This window comes from Carassius carassius, chromosome 47 (assembly GCF_963082965.1).
Source record: "Carassius carassius chromosome 47, fCarCar2.1, whole genome shotgun sequence".
NCBI classification, from domain to species: Eukaryota; Metazoa; Chordata; class Actinopteri; order Cypriniformes; family Cyprinidae; genus Carassius; species Carassius carassius.
The window spans coordinates 6,841,598-6,860,392 of NC_081801.1; the positions used below are offsets into that span (position 1 = coordinate 6,841,598).

The 18,795-nt window shown below is 38.4% G+C and overlaps 1 protein-coding gene across 1 annotated transcript in view; it reads right to left on the minus strand.

Annotated features, from left to right (window-relative positions):
• Nucleotides 1–474: 474 nt before the first annotated feature.
• Nucleotides 475–18,795, minus strand: part of LOC132130650 (collagen alpha-1(I) chain-like) — a 72,281-nt gene continuing 53,960 nt past the window's right edge. The window contains exons 14-68 of the mRNA XM_059542422.1: nucleotides 18,613–18,666; nucleotides 18,429–18,482; nucleotides 18,141–18,185; nucleotides 17,925–17,978; nucleotides 17,090–17,134; nucleotides 16,566–16,619; nucleotides 16,434–16,478; nucleotides 16,315–16,368; nucleotides 16,085–16,129; nucleotides 15,441–15,494; nucleotides 15,195–15,239; nucleotides 15,060–15,113; nucleotides 12,386–12,493; nucleotides 12,239–12,292; nucleotides 12,095–12,148; nucleotides 11,919–11,963; nucleotides 11,779–11,832; nucleotides 11,533–11,577; nucleotides 11,121–11,174; nucleotides 10,198–10,251; nucleotides 10,026–10,079; nucleotides 9,856–9,909; nucleotides 9,432–9,485; nucleotides 9,195–9,239; nucleotides 9,007–9,051; nucleotides 8,805–8,912; nucleotides 8,654–8,707; nucleotides 8,517–8,570; nucleotides 8,284–8,337; nucleotides 8,062–8,169; nucleotides 7,878–7,931; nucleotides 7,610–7,717; nucleotides 7,070–7,123; nucleotides 6,919–6,972; nucleotides 6,793–6,846; nucleotides 6,594–6,647; nucleotides 6,376–6,483; nucleotides 6,228–6,281; nucleotides 6,044–6,097; nucleotides 5,852–5,905; nucleotides 5,620–5,673; nucleotides 5,369–5,422; nucleotides 5,180–5,233; nucleotides 4,971–5,024; nucleotides 4,824–4,877; nucleotides 4,685–4,738; nucleotides 4,356–4,409; nucleotides 4,069–4,086; nucleotides 3,878–3,931; nucleotides 3,737–3,799; nucleotides 3,283–3,448; nucleotides 2,967–3,076; nucleotides 2,799–2,879; nucleotides 2,121–2,303; nucleotides 475–1,731 (exon numbers count right to left, since the gene is read on the minus strand). Coding sequence (XP_059398405.1) covers nucleotides 1,588–1,731; nucleotides 2,121–2,303; nucleotides 2,799–2,879; nucleotides 2,967–3,076; nucleotides 3,283–3,448; nucleotides 3,737–3,799; nucleotides 3,878–3,931; nucleotides 4,069–4,086; nucleotides 4,356–4,409; nucleotides 4,685–4,738; nucleotides 4,824–4,877; nucleotides 4,971–5,024; nucleotides 5,180–5,233; nucleotides 5,369–5,422; nucleotides 5,620–5,673; nucleotides 5,852–5,905; nucleotides 6,044–6,097; nucleotides 6,228–6,281; nucleotides 6,376–6,483; nucleotides 6,594–6,647; nucleotides 6,793–6,846; nucleotides 6,919–6,972; nucleotides 7,070–7,123; nucleotides 7,610–7,717; nucleotides 7,878–7,931; nucleotides 8,062–8,169; nucleotides 8,284–8,337; nucleotides 8,517–8,570; nucleotides 8,654–8,707; nucleotides 8,805–8,912; nucleotides 9,007–9,051; nucleotides 9,195–9,239; nucleotides 9,432–9,485; nucleotides 9,856–9,909; nucleotides 10,026–10,079; nucleotides 10,198–10,251; nucleotides 11,121–11,174; nucleotides 11,533–11,577; nucleotides 11,779–11,832; nucleotides 11,919–11,963; nucleotides 12,095–12,148; nucleotides 12,239–12,292; nucleotides 12,386–12,493; nucleotides 15,060–15,113; nucleotides 15,195–15,239; nucleotides 15,441–15,494; nucleotides 16,085–16,129; nucleotides 16,315–16,368; nucleotides 16,434–16,478; nucleotides 16,566–16,619; nucleotides 17,090–17,134; nucleotides 17,925–17,978; nucleotides 18,141–18,185; nucleotides 18,429–18,482; nucleotides 18,613–18,666 — 3,546 coding nt within the window. The 3' untranslated portion in view covers nucleotides 475–1,587. The remainder of the gene's footprint in view (nucleotides 1,732–2,120; nucleotides 2,304–2,798; nucleotides 2,880–2,966; nucleotides 3,077–3,282; nucleotides 3,449–3,736; nucleotides 3,800–3,877; nucleotides 3,932–4,068; nucleotides 4,087–4,355; nucleotides 4,410–4,684; nucleotides 4,739–4,823; nucleotides 4,878–4,970; nucleotides 5,025–5,179; nucleotides 5,234–5,368; nucleotides 5,423–5,619; nucleotides 5,674–5,851; nucleotides 5,906–6,043; nucleotides 6,098–6,227; nucleotides 6,282–6,375; nucleotides 6,484–6,593; nucleotides 6,648–6,792; nucleotides 6,847–6,918; nucleotides 6,973–7,069; nucleotides 7,124–7,609; nucleotides 7,718–7,877; nucleotides 7,932–8,061; nucleotides 8,170–8,283; nucleotides 8,338–8,516; nucleotides 8,571–8,653; nucleotides 8,708–8,804; nucleotides 8,913–9,006; nucleotides 9,052–9,194; nucleotides 9,240–9,431; nucleotides 9,486–9,855; nucleotides 9,910–10,025; nucleotides 10,080–10,197; nucleotides 10,252–11,120; nucleotides 11,175–11,532; nucleotides 11,578–11,778; nucleotides 11,833–11,918; nucleotides 11,964–12,094; nucleotides 12,149–12,238; nucleotides 12,293–12,385; nucleotides 12,494–15,059; nucleotides 15,114–15,194; nucleotides 15,240–15,440; nucleotides 15,495–16,084; nucleotides 16,130–16,314; nucleotides 16,369–16,433; nucleotides 16,479–16,565; nucleotides 16,620–17,089; nucleotides 17,135–17,924; nucleotides 17,979–18,140; nucleotides 18,186–18,428; nucleotides 18,483–18,612; nucleotides 18,667–18,795) is intronic.

Genomic DNA, 18,795 nt, shown 5'->3' on the forward strand with positions numbered 1-18,795 from the left:
CAAGTGGTAGAGCATTGCGTTAGCAAGTAAGCGCAAGGTTGGGGGTTCGATTCCCCGGAAGCACATGATAGGTAAAAATTGTTAGCCTGAATGCACCCACTGTAAGTCGCATTGGATAAAAGTGTCTACTAAATGCATAAATTTAATTTAACACTCAAAAGTCTGTCACCTTCCATTCCATTCCCAATGACCAGATCTGAACTTTTGAAAACTTTCATGGCAGGTTCAGGCATGCAGTGTACAGTAAACTTCCCACTTCGTCCCATTTCATGCGGACTACAGGACACGAATGACTGCATTCAGAAAATAAATACAGGGAAAGGGTGGCACTTCTAGGGGCCATTGTGCAAAAGTAGATACAGTAGTCCCTACTTCTGAGATACACCTGGGTTGCAGTTTTCCTCATTAGCATGTTTTGCTGTTTGAACATAAAAAAAACAAACTTCACAAAGCAGTTTTTAAGAAATGTTCATGTTTCACACAATGATACAAAATTGTCCAACACGACTTAAATGATACATTAATGTACTTTTTATAGCTGATGCTCAAAAGGATGACCAGCATGTGATTTCCGATGTCACCACAAATACATAGAAAACACAATATACAGTACATAATGTTTTGTAATAAAAAGTTTTCTAAAACAAAGCACCCGTGCCTAAATGAAGAACGATGAAAGACACTTGTATTTGGGTTGGTTTGATTAATCTTAACATATTAACCTATTTTACCTATATCATTTGTGTATTTTTTTTATATTTGTCATATTTGTAAGTGCTCCCTGAGACCTACATACAGTAAATGTGAACTGAAGGACATCTGTCTCTATGATTTTATGCATGTGTACTGACTTTCAGTATCAGATCCATAATGCAGATCACTGCTTGCACATTTATTAACCAGCTTTGCAGCTGTTTGTATTATTTTTCTCTGTTTGAAACAACGGTTACTTCTGTATTGTAAATATTAAATCATCTAACATACATTTTTTAACAATATTTAGGTAGCATGACCTTTTCTGAAATCAAATCATGACATGAACAGAGAAAACAGAAAGGTAGCACAGACTTCGTGATATCCAAACCTTTGCTTTGTTTCTATCAGTCCTACAATTCAAGTTAGACACTTAAACGAGAGGGGGAAAAGTGTCATTCATACATTCGCCTAATAATGAATAATAACCAATTCATCCATGATACCCATTTGTACATGATTAAATAGTAAACTGAAACTTGAACCATGCAACCACATAGTGGTCACGTCAGAACCCTGTCATTACACTCAATATGATCCAAGCTTCTTCTACAATGTTATTACAAGACCAGCTAGTGATTAAAAAACATTGTTAAAACAAATATTATTATAAAAAAGTATATTAATTAGAAAGACAAAAGTCCCTGTAAACAAAAAAAGGATACTGTCCATTTGTCTGGAAGCACAGGGATAGACAGGACACTGTCTAGAGTGCTTCCTTACCACGAGCTGTAGATGCTGCATGTGTCTTCAGAGTGTCCCATTTTGTCTTCTCTTTGGTGCTTGTATTTAAGGTTAAATGCACAGGATGTACCGTTATCATTCAAGGTGTCTCTAGCTGAAGCACACAGGGCCGATGGTGAAGCCAAACTCATGGCTGCTGTTGCCCAACATTCCTATATCACGTAAAGGAAGCAGGTTGATGTCTTCAAACTGATACACAGACTCACGCGGTCCGGGATCCACTTCCTTTGCAGACTGCTACAACAAATGCAAACATAAATGGTTTTAAAATGATTGTTAAAGAAAGCACAATTGTTTAAACACTGATAATGTTTTTAAGCAGGAAATTAAGCTTTGCCATCACAGGAATAAATTATATTTTAAAATATATTCAAATAGAAAACAGCTATTTTTAATTGTAATAATATTTCACAATATTACAGTTGTTTTACTGTATTTTTGATCAAACAAGTGCAGCCTCGGTGACCAAAACAGACTTTTTTTTAAACTGACCACAAGCTTTTGACCAGCAGTGTAAATGTGCTCACCACAGCAATGAATGAACCATATACAGACCATTCACCTTTTAAAAATGTGATAAAAATTTCACATTTTTATGACTAGTGTTGTTAGAATCCACGTACCACACAATCCTGCACTTCTCCTATATAGCTCTGCTTCACGGCGTCTGTGAGGAACTGGACCTGTCGCTGTGTCTGGCCCAATCGATGTCCAGGGTAACAGGAGTACCTCACTCTCTGTTCTGCTCTGTTGCTCTGGAGTCGTAGAAACCGCAGCTGAACCACACTGAGAGCTGGATACTCAAACTGACCAAAGACAGACAGATGGGTTTTGATGGCAATACTGAAGGACAGTTTACTGTGTGCAACATCAGGGCTTGAAACTGAACATAAAACAATGAAGAGCAAGAATTTTATGGGTAATAAGAACAACATTATTAGTGGGGATTAACCTGGATAATGGATTAAAGATGTTAAAGCATTAAAGGGACAGTTCAGCAAAATGTAAAAACTTTCATTATCATTTAGTTTGTTTTCCATACAACAAATATGGCTAGTAAATAAGGCTGTTGAGGTCCGAAAAACACAAAAAAGTACCATAAAAGTAAACAATCAACTAAGTGTATACTTACTGTATACTTTAAGTGTATACAGTATATCCGTTTATAAGTCTCCAAGTCTACAAATCCTGTGAATTTTCACTTTAGGTCAACTATCCCACAGTCAGCCCATCTCTTGTCAATAGCACACGCTTTGATCCATAAGGAAGTAAACATTCTATAGCCAAAAAGTAATACTTACTTTAAAACCTCCCTCCAGTGAACTTAACCAGTAGAACTTGCTGTTATTCCCCAAGTCATGCAGCCAATTGCTTATGGGAAACTGCGGAAATTGGTAGAGCGATAATAAGATATTGATGTTCTTTGACATTAAAGAAACACAGTGGTGAGGTATTAAGTAGAACATTACATGTGCATCTCTGGGGTGAAGGCAGGACTCTGCTCCCGACTCTGAGAAGTTACAGTAGGCCAAAAGAGCATCTAACGGACTGCCTTGGTTTGGGTCAATGTAGTAGAATCCTGGAAAAGTTACAAAAGTCGTTATTTAACATTATTTTTTAAAACCAAGTTTAAATGGGGTCAAAATAACTAAGTGTACGTGTTTCAAAAGCTTTTTAAATCTCTTAATCTTAATGCAAAGTTTTCCCAACGATAGCACAAGGGGAAACAAGAACAAACAGATACATGTCTCTGGAAAACAGAAAGTTGAAAGATAGGACTCTGACCGCTGGTGTAGTTGGGATGGCACAGCCACAGCTCCAGACAGGTAGATGCTGGGTGCTGCTTGCTGCCATCCGGAGGGTCCACCAGCAGCCTGATGTCATGGTACAGAGAGTCCAATAGTGTCCGAATCAGAGGGTAATTGGGCTTGTCTGAACTGTACATCAGCTCCTATTGGAGAATAAAAATTATTTCAAATTGATTTGTTTTTAGTGTTCTACATTTTAGTGTGGGTCCAAGAATAAGAAGGTTAGATTTGCTGATGCTCTGCCACTGTGGTTTGCTGAAGATAATAGCACATATTTTAATTCAGCCATGATATCAATACATAAAATGTTGACTCTCTTCATTCAAGTGTATGCAGTGTGACCATAAGCATGGGATGTTTGGTATTTAATGATGTAAATACATAAAAAAATGTAAAAGGGCATCTAAGAAAAAAAAAAAAAAAAAACTTGCCTTGATCTGGGTCAGGGTCAGATTCACAGAAACGCCAGCAGGCCCTGGTGGCCCCGGTGACCCCTAAAATAAGAAATTAAATTAATAAGTAAAGAAATTAATTGTCATATTGTTCCAAAAAATGTAAAGGTGCAAACTTACTGACAAGCCCCTCCTTCCAGGGGGTCCAGGATTCCCCTGAAATCCCTTAGGTCCCTATATTAAAGTGAAAGAGATATTTAATAACTAATCTTATTTTGTGGATATTAAATTATTATTATTATTTTTTTGATTGATCTGCAACACTTCCTTTTAACCTGAGTAAAGAAAGCTTTGAAAATTTGATTTCATACCTTGACTCCAAACAAGCCCTGCAGGGTGGAAGAGATAAAAGAGAAAGTAATTATAAATGATCTTCATGCTCTTTCCAAAAAAAAAAAAAAAAAAAACAGGCTGTGGCTCCGATAAGGCACTCCACTGTCCTTGTTTCTGTCATTAAAATGAATTAACAATGGTTTCATATCTTGAAAGGACAGAGCACATGTAAATGTATCTGCAGCAGATGGATTAATGCAAATTAAGCTACGGTGTAATAGGTACAGCATGCTATTAGTTTAAATGCTGAAAAAGACATATTCACCGGTAGTCCAGGTATTCCAGGTGCCCCTCTAGGCCCAGCAGGACCAATATTCCCCTTAAGGAAAAGTGCAAACATTTTATATTTAATCATTCAGAAGATGATTTTAACCAAAGCAAGTGAAGAAAAAGAAGATTTAATCATAAAGATTGACAGTGCTGCAATATATTAAATTAAATTAATTAAATTAAATTTATAAATATATTTACATTTTTTATTTTTAAAATGATTTTTAAATAATGTTTTTAATTATTATAAGCATCGTCTTACAATATCTATGGTGAAGGCAATAAGCTAAATAATATCTGTTCAATTATATATTTTGACCTTACCTGATCTCCCTTTGGTCCTGGGGGTCCAGGAGGACCATGTGGCCCTATACTCCCCTAAAAAGAACAAATAAATACTCATCTAAGAGAACGGAATAGGCTACACTGCAGACTCATAGGATGTGCTTGATATACATTATACCTTCAAGCCATCTTTCCCTGGTGGACCAAGTGGTCCCTGATCTCCTTTCTCACCCTGGTATGGACAAGTTAAGGTATCAGTACTAATAATGTATTTCTAGGGAATCTGCATAAAAGGAATCGTGTCGGAGTAAAACTTTAAAAGCACCTCTGATCCTTTGACACCTTGCTCCCCAGGCTCTCCTCTCTGCCCTTGGATTCCCTGTCAAGCATAGAACAAAGGTTGCATGATTATGCATGATTATGATTTTGAACTGTGTTAATAGTTTCCCAGTTAATTAATTCCCACAATGTTATTTAATTCAAAATATTTGATAACTTTGATATTGACTGTCATATCAAGCGTAGCAAGCTTACCATACTTCCTCCCCATCCAGGATGTCCTTTCTCTCCTACATCTCCCATCTCTCCCTATTGGACAAGGAGAAGCCAAGAAGTAAATCCATAATAATGTGTGTCCAATTTAAGCCATGGAATTCAAAAATTCAACTCGTCATGTATTTAAATTCCATGTTGTCTTAGTTGACCTCATCTCTGAACTCTGACCTTTTCTCCTCTTGGTCCTCTGGTCCCCCTCAACCCTGCTTTGCCTCTTTTACCCTTTAGATATAAACCACCAACAAAAAAAATAAATTTATCAATTGTAATCACCACTATATTCCAAATGTTTGTCCGGAATTATGACATACATGACATCAGAGTCTAAAATAAGTTTTTATGGCTACACATCTTTGACTTCGAGATCTGGAAACGTTTAATAGTCTAAGAGGGTACCAAAAGGGCATTTCTCATCTTACCCTCCGTCCAATGTGACCCATTTTTCCAGGTGCTCCATCCTTGCCTTGACCTCCCTAAAAATGCACCAAGAAGCAAATTCAAATTTAAAATAAAACTGCAGATAAGAGTCCTAGAAAATCTGTATTCTCAAACACAGTTCTCATATCTGACAGTAAGGAAATGACAGAGGAAGAACATTTTATTTTAGATAGCAGACAAGGATTAAGACAGAAAAGAACATTTTGACCTTACCTTCTCTCCTTTCATGCCTTCTCTTCCTTCAGGTCCCGGGTTACCCACGCGGCCCTGCAATAATCAAAACTCATTAAGGGCCCTGATGATTCAGCAGAGTTGAAACAAAAACAGAATTAAGATAAGGTAAATCTCTTTGTTGTCTCTTTGCTGTAAATATGTTATCTCACTGTTATCTCACTGGGCACTGACCTGAGCTCCTGGCAGACCTGGTGAGCCATGTACCCCTGCCTCACCTTGTAGACCCTAACAGAGTAGATTTGAAATGATAAAATGGGGTTATTCAATCAAATGTACTATATTTACACAGACAAGCCCAAAACGCCACACCATCTCATTGAACAAATGCAATATTCTGGGTTTTAATGGTCTGTACCTCCAAACCAGGCAGTCCCGGTGGTCCTTGAATGCCTTGAAGGCCGTCTGGACCCTAAAGGAAATAAATTAACATGTACTGGATCTAAAGGCAATATAAGGAAAGCAATCAAGAGTTTCCATCTTAGAGGAGTTTATTACAAACTCACCTTCACCCCTGGTTCTCCTTTATCTCCTGAGTCTCCTTTCTCCCCTTCAGGCCCTGGGTGACCTTTAGGGCCCAAAAGACCTTGGGGACCTACTGAGCCAACACCTCCCTGTAGGCAAAGATATGAAAATTAATGAGCTACTCTTGGTAAAAGAAGAATAAACTATCAAGAACTGATTATCTGGGGGAGGAATATGAATGCAAAGAAATTATTTTTACCTGGGTCCCGGTTTTTCCTGAATCACCTCGCACACCTTTGGGACCTGCAATTCCCTGAAGCACAGATATGAATAATGAAAACAAGAAGAAAACAATTCAACAATTTTTTTCACTTCCAAAGAATTCCAATCCTATATAAAAAAGACGTTACATGTTATGCACATCATATACAGTAATATGTTTTCAATTGGATCAGAACCTCAGGCCCAGCATCTCCTGCCTCACCAAGTAAACCACTCGGCCCGACCTTCCCCTAAAAGAGAAGCTTATTTTTAGACCATAAATAATCCAAAAATGCTCTAAGTGAACAATCAAACAACGTTACCTTGCTTCCTGGAGGTCCATCTTGCCCCACCAATCCTGGTTGGCCTGGTCCACCCTGAAACATAAAAAAGGAACGGTTTATTAGTGACGTCAACTATGCGGCCATATCACGCATGAATACAGGGGTTATCCATTCTCAGGTCAACACTCACCTCTACACCTTTTAGGCCACGAGGTCCAACACCACCCATGAGGCCCGACTCACCCTAACATAAAAACAGCCAACGTTCACACACAATCACAAACAGATGCAACAAAGCTGACACAAACAAGTGCTGACAAGACACTATGTATTTTAGTGTTTAAATTAGGAAAAATACCTCCATTAGCAATGAAAACTTCGGGGCAGGTAAGATTTTTCTTTTATGCTCTCTTATGCTCACCAAGGCTGAATTTACATTATCAAATATACACCAAAACAGTTATACGTTTAAAACAGTTGTTGCTTAATATTTTTGTGGAAACCGTGATACATTTTCAGGATTCATTAACGAATACATTACATCTATTTTAAATAAAAACTTTTGTAGCATTATAAAACATTTTTACTATATCACTTTTGATAAACTTAACGCACCGTTTCTGAATCCAAACCTTTGAACTGTAGTGTATATCAAATGATTAAAAAAAAAATCAGGCTACATAAAATTTTACAAACAAATACATAACGTGAAATGCTGATTTGCACTTACCTGTAGTCCGATTTGCCCCTTGTCTCCCTTGAGCCCCCTCTCTCCCTGCTCCCCCACTTCTCCCCATGGTCCCTCTAAACCAGTAAATCCTCGCAGGCCTATATCACCCTGAAAAAAAAAAAAAAAATTATGTATATATATATATATAGTATGCAGGCCTATATCACCCTGAAAAAAAAAAAAAAAAAAAAAAAAAATATATATATATATATATAGAGTACAATAGCATTTTCCCTTATGAAATGACAAGCTGTAAATGATAAATGACCTTCTCTCCTTTAGGGCCGGGGTCACCAGCAACTCCAGCTGGACCAGCATCGCCCTTCATTAGAACAAATACACCAATATTGGTCTTACAGTGACAATGAGACTGATTGCATTTGAAACGGATGACTTTAGGGTTAAATTGTTAAATAGCAGTTATGCCGACATTAAGAAATTGATCTTCACACCTCACTGCCTGCTGGGCCTGGTCGACCCATTAGACCTTTAGCACCTGGAGGGCCAATGTCTCCTTTTGGTCTTTTAAAACCAGGTTTTCCAAAGGGACCTCTGTCCCCCTGCAAGTACAAAAATGACATTGTATTAATACATTTTTTTTAAAAGGTAAAAAAAAATCCTGTATAAATGTTACTGTGTCAATCAAATATATTTTTATAATTATTTCACCATACCTTATCACCTTTCCTTCCAGGAGGCCCTTCCAAACCTGACGGACCGGGTAGACCCTGCAGAGGTCAGAGAGCATTCATCACATCTCTTAAATTTCTAAAAACAATGTTGTATGTAACAGTAATTTTATTCTGGCTCATTAAAATATTACATAACCATGGTAAAATCTCTGTAAAGTTTGTTGTTTTGTACTGAACCAAGACCAAAAAGTTTTGCAGCCCCATGCCGATCTAACCTGTGGCCCTCCCAGTCCGAGAGGCCCGTCATCACCAGAAGGGCCCATCATTCCCTGTGCAATTATAGAAACTTTCAGTGATTTCACAAAGAAGCACAATTTGTGATTCCCTAAATCTCATAAATCACTTCAATTACCTTTTCTCCTTTCTCCCCATCTATACCTGGCAGTCCATTTGCCCCCTGCGGACCCTAAAGACAGATTTGCAGCACTTTTAACTTGATGTTCTTCAATGTATCTTTCATGTTGCGAAGCTTTACATCAAGTATAGTAGGGAAAATCACTTACTGAAATCCCCGGGGGCCCGTTTGGCCCAGGGTCTCCTGGGGGTCCAATACTTCCACGTGGTCCTGGTTTTCCAATGACCCCACTGATCCCCTGAAGTCCTGGAGGACCCTATGGTAGACAATTATTTAGAATAAATAAGTATTTAGAAATGATCAGCCAAATAGAGATATAATGTAAGTGAAAGAGCTGATTGTGTGCTAACACATGGCCCATCTGTTCCCTGATGCCCAGGATCTCCTTGCCGGCCCTGCTGAGATGTAACCCATGGTTTACAGTTGAAGGAAATAAATCAAGCACTTTATATTTCAGCACTGCTTTATGAGGAATAAACTCCACTGCACTAGTAAGGTCAAGATCTTCTATTTTCTTGAGAAATGGTATTTACTGCACCTGGGGTCCTGGTGGGCCCTTTTCTCCTAATGGACCAGGGGGACCCTAAATAACACACACAAAGTTTGTGAATTATAGCCATCATCACAACATGTAAATGACAGTGCCATAGCAGTGGAAACCAAACTATATTTATCCATAGAATTTAAGAAATAAAGATTCACAAAATGTGAAATAAAAATGATTGGCTTGATTTAGATACCAGTGTTTGTACTTGATTTCCTCACACACACTTACTGGTGTTCCAGACTTCCCAGTTGGTCCAGGAGGCCCTCTTAGACCTGGCTCTCCCTATAAGAAAACAAATGTCCTCCTTTACCTAAATCTACTATTATAAAGGCTAAAAACAGTGTGGCTCTGCTCTAAACCCAAGTGAGCGGTCTAGATTTTTAGGCATCATACTAATAGGAAGGTTGTTCCAGCCTTGTAATGGGATAGGGAATCCCTGAATTCAGTCATTTACAGTATGAGGTTTCATTTTGGTTAGGATGTTGTCTTAAAAGTCAGTGGCCTATGCAGACTGTGAGACAGCACAAAAACAATAAGAATGGAGGCTTTATCTGTCGGTGAGCTTCAGCATTATAACTGCAATGTACAACAACATAAAATAATGACATTATAACTGTGAATGTAGGATGGGTAAAGTATAATTTGTCTTTACTCTGTTTCCAGTGTGGCCGAGTCTTCCTCTCATACCCAAGTTTCCTGGAAAACCCTTAAGAGAATACGACAGAGTTAGCTGGCTATGTCAAAAAAACATCAACCTTAAACATTATATTTCTCATCCCGCTCCCTCTCTCTCTGTAAAAGCTCTTTAGAAGGGTCACTTACATACATGCCAACAGGGCCCTGCGGTCCCACAGCTCCTGTCTTTCCAGGGAAACCCTGAAAGAAATAAGCATACATGCCAAAACATCCTGAAAATCAGCAGCTTGATTCCTTGATTCTATGAACTACTGAATTTGAGAGTATACAAAAAAAAAAAAAAGAATCACAAACATACCCGCTCTCCTGATGGTCCTGGACGGCCCACAGGCCCCTCCTGTCCAGGTGGACCCTGTCAGTCGAAACAAAATCATCAGTAGAGATTTATCAATTCACAAACAGATCACTGTGCATTGCTTTTTATGGTTAAGTTTCTGAAGTGATATTAATCTTATAACATTTCTCCATAACCTCTCTAATCATAAAAAGTTCATTGATTAGGCAAAATGAATCACCTGCAAATAACTAAATGCTATTATTAGGTACTTAAATACTTATTATTAGGTAAAGGCTGAGTTTATTTGATAAAAGTTTTCTATTTTAATAGTTTTTTAAATGTATTTATTAATTTGTTGACAAAGCTGAATTTTCAGCAGTTATTCCTCCATTTACTGCTTAATATTTTTGTGAAAACTGACATTTTCTTCAGGATTCTTTGATGAACAGAAAGTTCAAATAAAATCATTTAATGGATTTTTTGTATAAATGTAAGTCATTACAGTCCTTATTGAATAAAAGTACTAGTTTAATGCTGATTTACTAACACTTTACAAAAGCACAAAAACTACTTTTGATATACATTTTGATATATGTACTTTAAAATTAATACTACCATGTCATAAGATTTCATCTTGATACCACTCGATAGCCCTTTGTTGAACCTTGTATGACTGCATACCATAGCACGGGGTCAAGAGTTGAGTTAATCGGCTCAGACACAACAGTAGTTGCTTTACAGGATTCAAGAAAGTAAGACAGACTTAAAAGCATACTTACAAGACAAGTTAAACTGAACAATGACTGATTGAAATACCTAAATAAGCTTTCATCTCAATTTGCATGAGTTCCACTGTTGTGTAAGAGAAATATAGTAGAATATATGTGAGTGTAATCATCTGATTAGAGATGATTCTATATACATGAATAGAGAAGAAAACTCACCATAGTTCCTTGGGGTCCATCCTGACCACGTTCTCCAGGAATACCTTGCAGTCCCTAAGGTTTGAGAAACCAACCAAGAGCTTAAAAGCCTGTGTGTTCATGTGTGAACCAGTGTTTTTTTCCTCCACTACTGACCATTACTCTTCTCGCCTACTGTATTTTACTAGAGTCATTTATGGCTGGTAGGGTGCAAATAAAACTTTGACAAACTGCGCAAAAAAAACACTGATGCCCACTAAATTCCTGGAAAGGCTGTCTTTGTTGGTATAAACTCTTTATAAAAGAGCTAAATAAAACAGCCTAGCCTAGTTTCAGCCTAGTAGCTAAATACTACATTAATGACTTAATAAAAACAATATAGATTTTTAAACAATTGGAAGGTGGGCTAATCTATTAAGAGAGCTGAACCCACCATTAGTCCTTTACTTCCTGCATTACCCACAAGGCCTTGCAGTCCCTGTAGAACAAGAAAGAGCAATGAGAATCAATTGAAACTAGAATTAGAATGTTTATTAATGTTTTTGCACAATATCCTTCTATCTTATTATTGCATATTTATATTTAATTGATGTAGAAATGCATCAATGATATCTTTTTTAAATTGTATATATATTTTTTTTTTTACATGGGTCATGGTATTAGAATATAGAATGGGAACCTGTGTACCAGGCTTTCCTTCAGCTCCAACAGATCCAGATGGGCCAGGTAAACCCTGCAATAAACACCATCCACACTGACATCATCAACATTCTACACAAAGATTGAAATTAGTCCCAGCTTTTGTGTATGAACACTTACAGTAAGTCCAGGCATGCCAGTGTGACCCCTCTGCCCTGTTCGACCCTGAAAATTGGACATTTATCAATACCTCATTAAAATCAATATCACTCAGCACAACTAGTTTAAAATATCCGTTTATAATATCTTAAAGCTTAGAACCATATTATATGACAATATACCATGAAGTGTATTACCTTTAGGCCTCTAGGACCAAGCTTTCCAGAGAGGCCTTCGGGACCTTTGCTCCCCTTCAGTAAAATCAAGATTGACATTTCACATTGGAGAATATTACACTCAATTTGAGACAATAAAAATCTTAATGCATGTAATACCCTGACCTTTGGCCCCTCCTTTCCAACTTTGCCATATGGACCAGCTTCTCCATCCTCTCCCTGTGTGAGGATATTGAGTAAGTCTATTTTAGTATATTAGTAAAGCAAGTCTATTTTAGTATATTAGTGAAGCAATATTGATGTAACTCATACCTGGATCCCTTGAGGTCCTGGCAGGCCTCTTATGCCTGGGAAACCAGGAAAGCCTGTTGGTCCCTGCTCACCTTGAATGCCCTGTACCCCTGGGGCTCCTCTAACACCCTGTGAGGAAAATACAACTCACAAGTGACATCTGTTATCATGAGGATGTAGATACTGTCATGATCCTGCCTTCATGTCCTGATTTTTCTCTAGTCTTGAGGCAGGATCATGACAGGCCCGTGTTTTGTGTACAAGCACATGGCCTTGTCTTTGGGCCATGTGCTTGCGTTGTCTCGTCATGTAACCCCGCCCCCGTGTGATCCTCGTTTTGTAATTATTAGCGTATCAGTTTCACCTGTTGTGTTCATTATTAGCCTCCCTTTATAAACCTCTTGTGTTTCTCTGTCCTTTGTCGGTTCATTGTCAAATATTGCCAAATGTTGTCAAGCTTTGTCTCTGTCTATCGTAAATGATATCTTGCTGTGAGTATTTTGTCTAGAGTTCTGTTCTACATATAATGTTAATTGTTTGTTGTAGGTTACTGTTTAGTCATCATCGAGTCTTAGTCAGAGCTTTTTCCTTTTGTCTTGTTTTGCCCCGTCGTGGGTTTTGTTTTCGGTTTTTTTTTTTGTCTACAATAAACCTTGTGAGAGCATTCTGTTTGCAATTGGGTTCATCTACCTCCCACCATCATTACAGAATGAACCGACCAAAGCAGAACCCAGCAGACAGTTTGCCTTCCCCTGGCAATCAGCAATCGGGTCTTCCTGAAGACTGGTGGTTCAAGACCATTTCTGACTCGAGGGAGGGACAGCTCCCAATTCCCCCTCAGGGTGAGCTGCTGTTTAAGGAGTACGCTCGAGTCGCAGAAGAAAGGAGGTTTTTCTTACCTGACATCCTCCTAAATCGCTACTTCCTTGCTGGCCTCAAGGTTCCCCCACCTCTGGCTGAACGGGAGAAGCTGGCCCACCGCCCGTTCCGGGACATGGTGAACAGTCTATGTCGAAAGGAGCCGCAGGGTCCCACCGTGTTGTCGCCACCAGCCAAGCTGCCCGTGATCCTGGAGGGTGGGGTCCTGGCTGGTGTTTCTCTAGGGGACCAGGCTCACTCCACTTCTTCCGAGGTCCCATCCACTCCTGTTAATCTTCGTGGTAAACGAGGGAGACGGACTTCGTGGGATTCATCGTCGGAGTCATCCTCGACTGAGTCCGCGCTGTCTGAGACTGCCCGTCCAACGCAAGTCACAGATCCCGCTGAGCTTCACCAACCGGCCACATGTCCGGCTATGTCTTCCACACCGCGACCTAAGAGAAAGAGGAGAAAGGGAGCCTCTCGCCCTTCATCTCTGCCTGTCCCAGAGCCTGCTACTGCAAGCGCTGTCCCAGGTGCTGTCCCAGAGCCCGCTATCGTGAGTACCGCAGAGAGAGTCGCGGCCGATTCAGCTGTCTTGCGGGCTGTTTCAGCACATCAAGAGAAGCCTGTCCTCGTCGTTGCTGACAGTTTGGCTGAGTACCTAAAGCGTCTTGTCCAGATTCTTGAAACCCCTGGCAAGTCAGTCATGTCTTGTACCGAGTCCACTGATTCTACGAGCGCCGTGAGCGCCGTACCCCAGTCAGCTGCCGTGAGCGCAGTACCCCAGTCTGCTGCAGACGATGATCCCCCCGACTCACAGATGGGGAGCGCTGATACTGAGCCGTCATTGGGGAGCTCTATTCTTGCTTCTGCTCCACAGTCACCCGCAGTATCCCCTGTCTTGTCTCCTGTTGTGTCGCCTCCTGTCTCCCCTGTCAAGCTGCCTACTATTTCCCCCAAGTCATCCCCTCATGTGTCTCCAGCCAGGTTCCCCCGGATTCCCAGTCCTCAGTCCTCGTCCCGGAGACCCAAGACCCCCAGTCCTCCCATCCACCCTGGACTGCCCTCTAAGGACTTTGTGCTTCCCCCACCTCCTCTGCCTTGTTTATTGTTTTTGCACCCTAACCCTGTGATTGGTTTTTTCATGTTTGCCTTTAGTGTTATTTGTCATGTCCTGTTGGTTTGTGTCTTTGTCCCAGTCAGTCGTGTCCCGTGTTTGATGTTCCCTTGAGGAACGTTTGGAAGCCGCTCCTTAAGGGAGGGGTTATGTCATGATCCTGCCTTCATGTCCTGATTTTTCTCTAGTCTTGAGGCAGGATCATGACAGGCCCGTGTTTTGTGTACAAGCACATGGCCTTGTCTTTGGGCCATTTGCTTGCGTTGTCTCGTCATGTAACCCCGCCCCGTGTGATCCTCGTTTTGTAATTATTAGCGTATCCGTTTCACCTGTTGTATTCATTATTAGCCTCCCTTTATAAACCTCTTGTGTTTCTCTGTCCTTTGTCGGTTCATTGTCAAATGTTGCCAACTGTTGTCAAGCTTTGTCTCTGTCTATCGTAAATGATATCTTGCTGTGAGTATTTTGTCTAGAGTTCTGTTCTACGTATAATGTTAATTGTTTGTTGTAGGTTACTGTTTAGTCATCGAGTCTTAGTCGGGGCTTTTTCCTTTTTGTCTTGTTTTGCCCCCTCGTGGGTTTTGTTTTCGGTTTTATTTATTTTTTTTGTCTACAATAAACCTTGTGAGAGCATTCTGTCTGCAATTGGGTTCATCTACCTCCCACCATCATAACAGATACTATAGAGTATATACTAATTCATAGTTGTATGTTTACTTTGTTTCCTTTAGGTCCAATGTCTCCCTGGTCTCCATCAGGTCCTCTGTTACCCTTAAAAGTCATTAAAGCCATTAGAACCTAAATGAAACTCTGTATTCAAGACAGGTAAAAATGGAGATGGCATGAGCTTACTTTGATACCAGTAAAACCTTTTGGACCTTGTGTTCCTAATACACCCTAAAGAAAAATGAAGAAAAAACTAATTAACCAGTACATGTGAGAAATAGGAAATAACATTGGTTAAATTTGAAGTTTACCAAAAAAAAAAGGGGGGGGGGGGGACAACAACATTGGAATTAGTTTTTTTGCTATGTGGTATGAACTAAAGTTGAGTGTTCTCATTAGGAAAAAAGGTTTTAGACTGAATTTGGCTTTTACCATTAATCCATCAAATCCTGGCTCCCCTCTGAGGCCCACTGGCCCTGCAGGTCCCTGTAAATGAACAGGGATATTAAGGTACAAAATCATTCAAAAGTTTGGGATCAGTAATATCTTTTTTTTATTTTTTTTATTAATTTTATTCAGCAAGGATTCATTAAATTGATCAAGAGAGTATAAACATTTATAATGTTACATAAGATTATGTAAGTTTTTCTGTAAAAAAATGCTTTAATAAACCATTATACATAAAATAATCTGCATATAAATAATGCATAATGGTTTCCAAAATATATATATATATATATATATATATATATATATATATATATATATATATTAAACAACACAACAGTTTTGAGTTGAATACTGGAGTAATGGATGCTGCAAATTCAACTTTGATTTAAAAAATGTATTAAATAGAAAATAAGTAGTAATTGTAATAATAAGAGGCATAATTTGGGCATAAGAGACTTATTTCAAAAACATTTAAAAAATCTTACTGACCACAAACTTTTGAACACTATGCGTTCATATTAAATATATTGTGAAACTGAACAGCATGAAGTCTTAATATTTAATGAATAAGAAGATCAAAGAAATGTAAAGATAGATTCTTCACTCTGTAAGAAAAGAGTGCTTACAGGTTCTCCTTTGGAACCAGGTAAACCTTCCCGGCCTGACAGTCCCTAGTGGAAAAACATACGAATACAATAATATGGATCATGATCATGTAAGTAAGTTATTTGAGTCTGTCATGGGCTAGTTAGTATACATATATTAGTATGCAGATATAACCTCAAATGATCCAATCACTGACTACCATCTCTTTATTCAATCAGTTAGATTTCATTATGGTGGAACAAATATTCACCTGTAGGCTCCTTGGTCCTGGAGGCCCGATCTGTCCCTCTAATCCCTGGGGACCCTAATAATGACATATAGGTTATGTAGAGGTCAACTTCACAATGTCCCAAATAATAAATACCATACCTGTGGCCCCGGAAGACCAACAGGTCCTGGAGGTCCAGGCTCTCCCTAGAAAAAAAAAATTGGAAATTATTAGTATCTAACAACAAACTACAAACTGACAAACAGAGTGGAACAAATATGAGGAACACTTACACAAGAGCCATTAGGCCCCTGGGCACCAACCACACCTGTCCAACCAGGAGCTCCCTGCAAATATTTAAATAAGATGAGATATAATTTAACGTACAAATCATACACTACCATTCAGAAATTTGGTGCTTTGAAAGATGCATTTATTGTTCAATCCTTAAAAAAATATGTAACACATTTTCAATAAAAATATTAAGCTGCACAAATATTTTCAACTGTGATAATAAGAGGAATGATTCTTGAGCCTCAAGTCAATATATTAGAATGATTTCTGAAGGATCATGTGACACCGCACACTGTAGTAATGATCGCCATCACAGGAATAAATTACATTTTAATATATATTAAAATATAAAACAATATTTAGAACCCAAATTTGAATTTGTATAAGTAAGAAAACTTCCGTATAATATAAAAGAAAAAAAGATTCATTTTAAAAAGCAAGCATACAGTATACTGTGATGTGAATACTAGTTTTACCTGATATCTCTTGATCATATCTATTTCTGCTGTTCTGCATTACTTACTGGTGGACCTGGAAGACCTGGTGGTCCCTCCATCCCATCATCCCCCTGTAAACATTACCATTAACAGAAAAATATCAACTGATGCCTTTAAAGTCCGCTTCAAATCAAAATATACACTATTTATTTTGTTATCGCACATTATTAGTCTTGAGGTGAACCATTAATCCGTGCAAGTTAATCCACTGAAAAAAAAATGGTTTGTCTTGATCATTTTTAATCAAATCTGAACATTAGCTTCCACTCTGGAATGGCATTTCTTCTCCGATGACGTGAGTGGACCCCCTCCAACCAGTAGTTTGCTGTGAGCAAGAGATGGAGGTTTGCTAAAATACCCCCCCCCCACCATTCAGTATTCGATTTCAATTGGAAATACATCACAAAGTAAAGTAGGTAAAGCTCACATCGACTTTAATGCAGGGGCGATTCTAGGATTTTTTTTTTTTATGTGGTTGCACAGAGGGGGCCAAGAACCAGTCAGGGTGGCTAATGGGAACCTACAATATGACATATTTTCAGTTGTTTCACACTTTTTTGTTATGTATATAATTCCACATATAATTCCACATGTGTTAATTCATAGTTTTGATGCCTTCAGTGTGAATCTACAATTTTCATAGTCATGAAAATAAAGAAAACTCTTTGAATGAGAAGGTATGTCCAAACTTTAGGTCTGTACTGTATATATAAATATATATATATATATATATATATATATATATATATATATATAGTCAATACTTTAGACACGTCTTTAATGCGCAAATATGTGCACTTGTTTATTTGATAAATAAATGTTGAGCGGTTATTGCTTTATAGTAATTTTGTTTTCACTTACATCTGCCCCTGGATGACCTTCAGGGCCCTCCATCCCTCTCATTCCTTGTGGACCCTGTAGAAGAATTCAAATACAATCAGGCAAGATGCTGAAAAGGGTTAATATTGTTATTAGGAATAATAAAACTATGTACATTTAAACAAAACACCAGATGTAATTAAAGCATAAAGAATTTTTATTGTGTTTATTCTGTTCATTAATGTTGCTGTAACTTACAGGAGGGCCGACAGGACCAGGAGAGCCAGGTGCTCCTTTGGAACCCTGTAAATGTGAACTACAGGTTACATATTTTCATAAACACTTAGAATTAATAGGCGGTTTTCCCAGTATCATGCAACTGTAAATTATAAAAAATGCATTAAAAAATATAATTAAGTGCCTATTTAATGTAGTTCTTTGCCTGACCACTAGATGGCAATATGTATCAATCTCAAAGAATGCCCCCTATACTGTAAACCTGAGTTGCCCGTATTTATTGACTATTGATTTAATCATTTAACTTACTTTCTCTCCGCCTTTTCCCATATCTCCACATGGACCCTCTGATCCAGCAATACCCTGCAACAAGAACAGTGTAAGTCCTTTGGCAAAAATAAAATAAATAACAAAAAAATAATAATAATTCATGGCCCATCATGGGATTTGATCTATATTATTTTAGTAACTGTCTTCACCATATCTATCTTACCTCCTCTCCTTTCTCTCCAGGTGAGCCTGATTCTCCTTTATAGCCTAGAGGACCCTGTGTTTCAAAATTTACTGTTAAAATACCAACAGAAACAGAAAACATGACACAATAAAACACTTTCAGGCCAGAACGCTAAAATGAATTGTTTATCTACCTTCAAAACGTCAAATGTCACTGTAACAT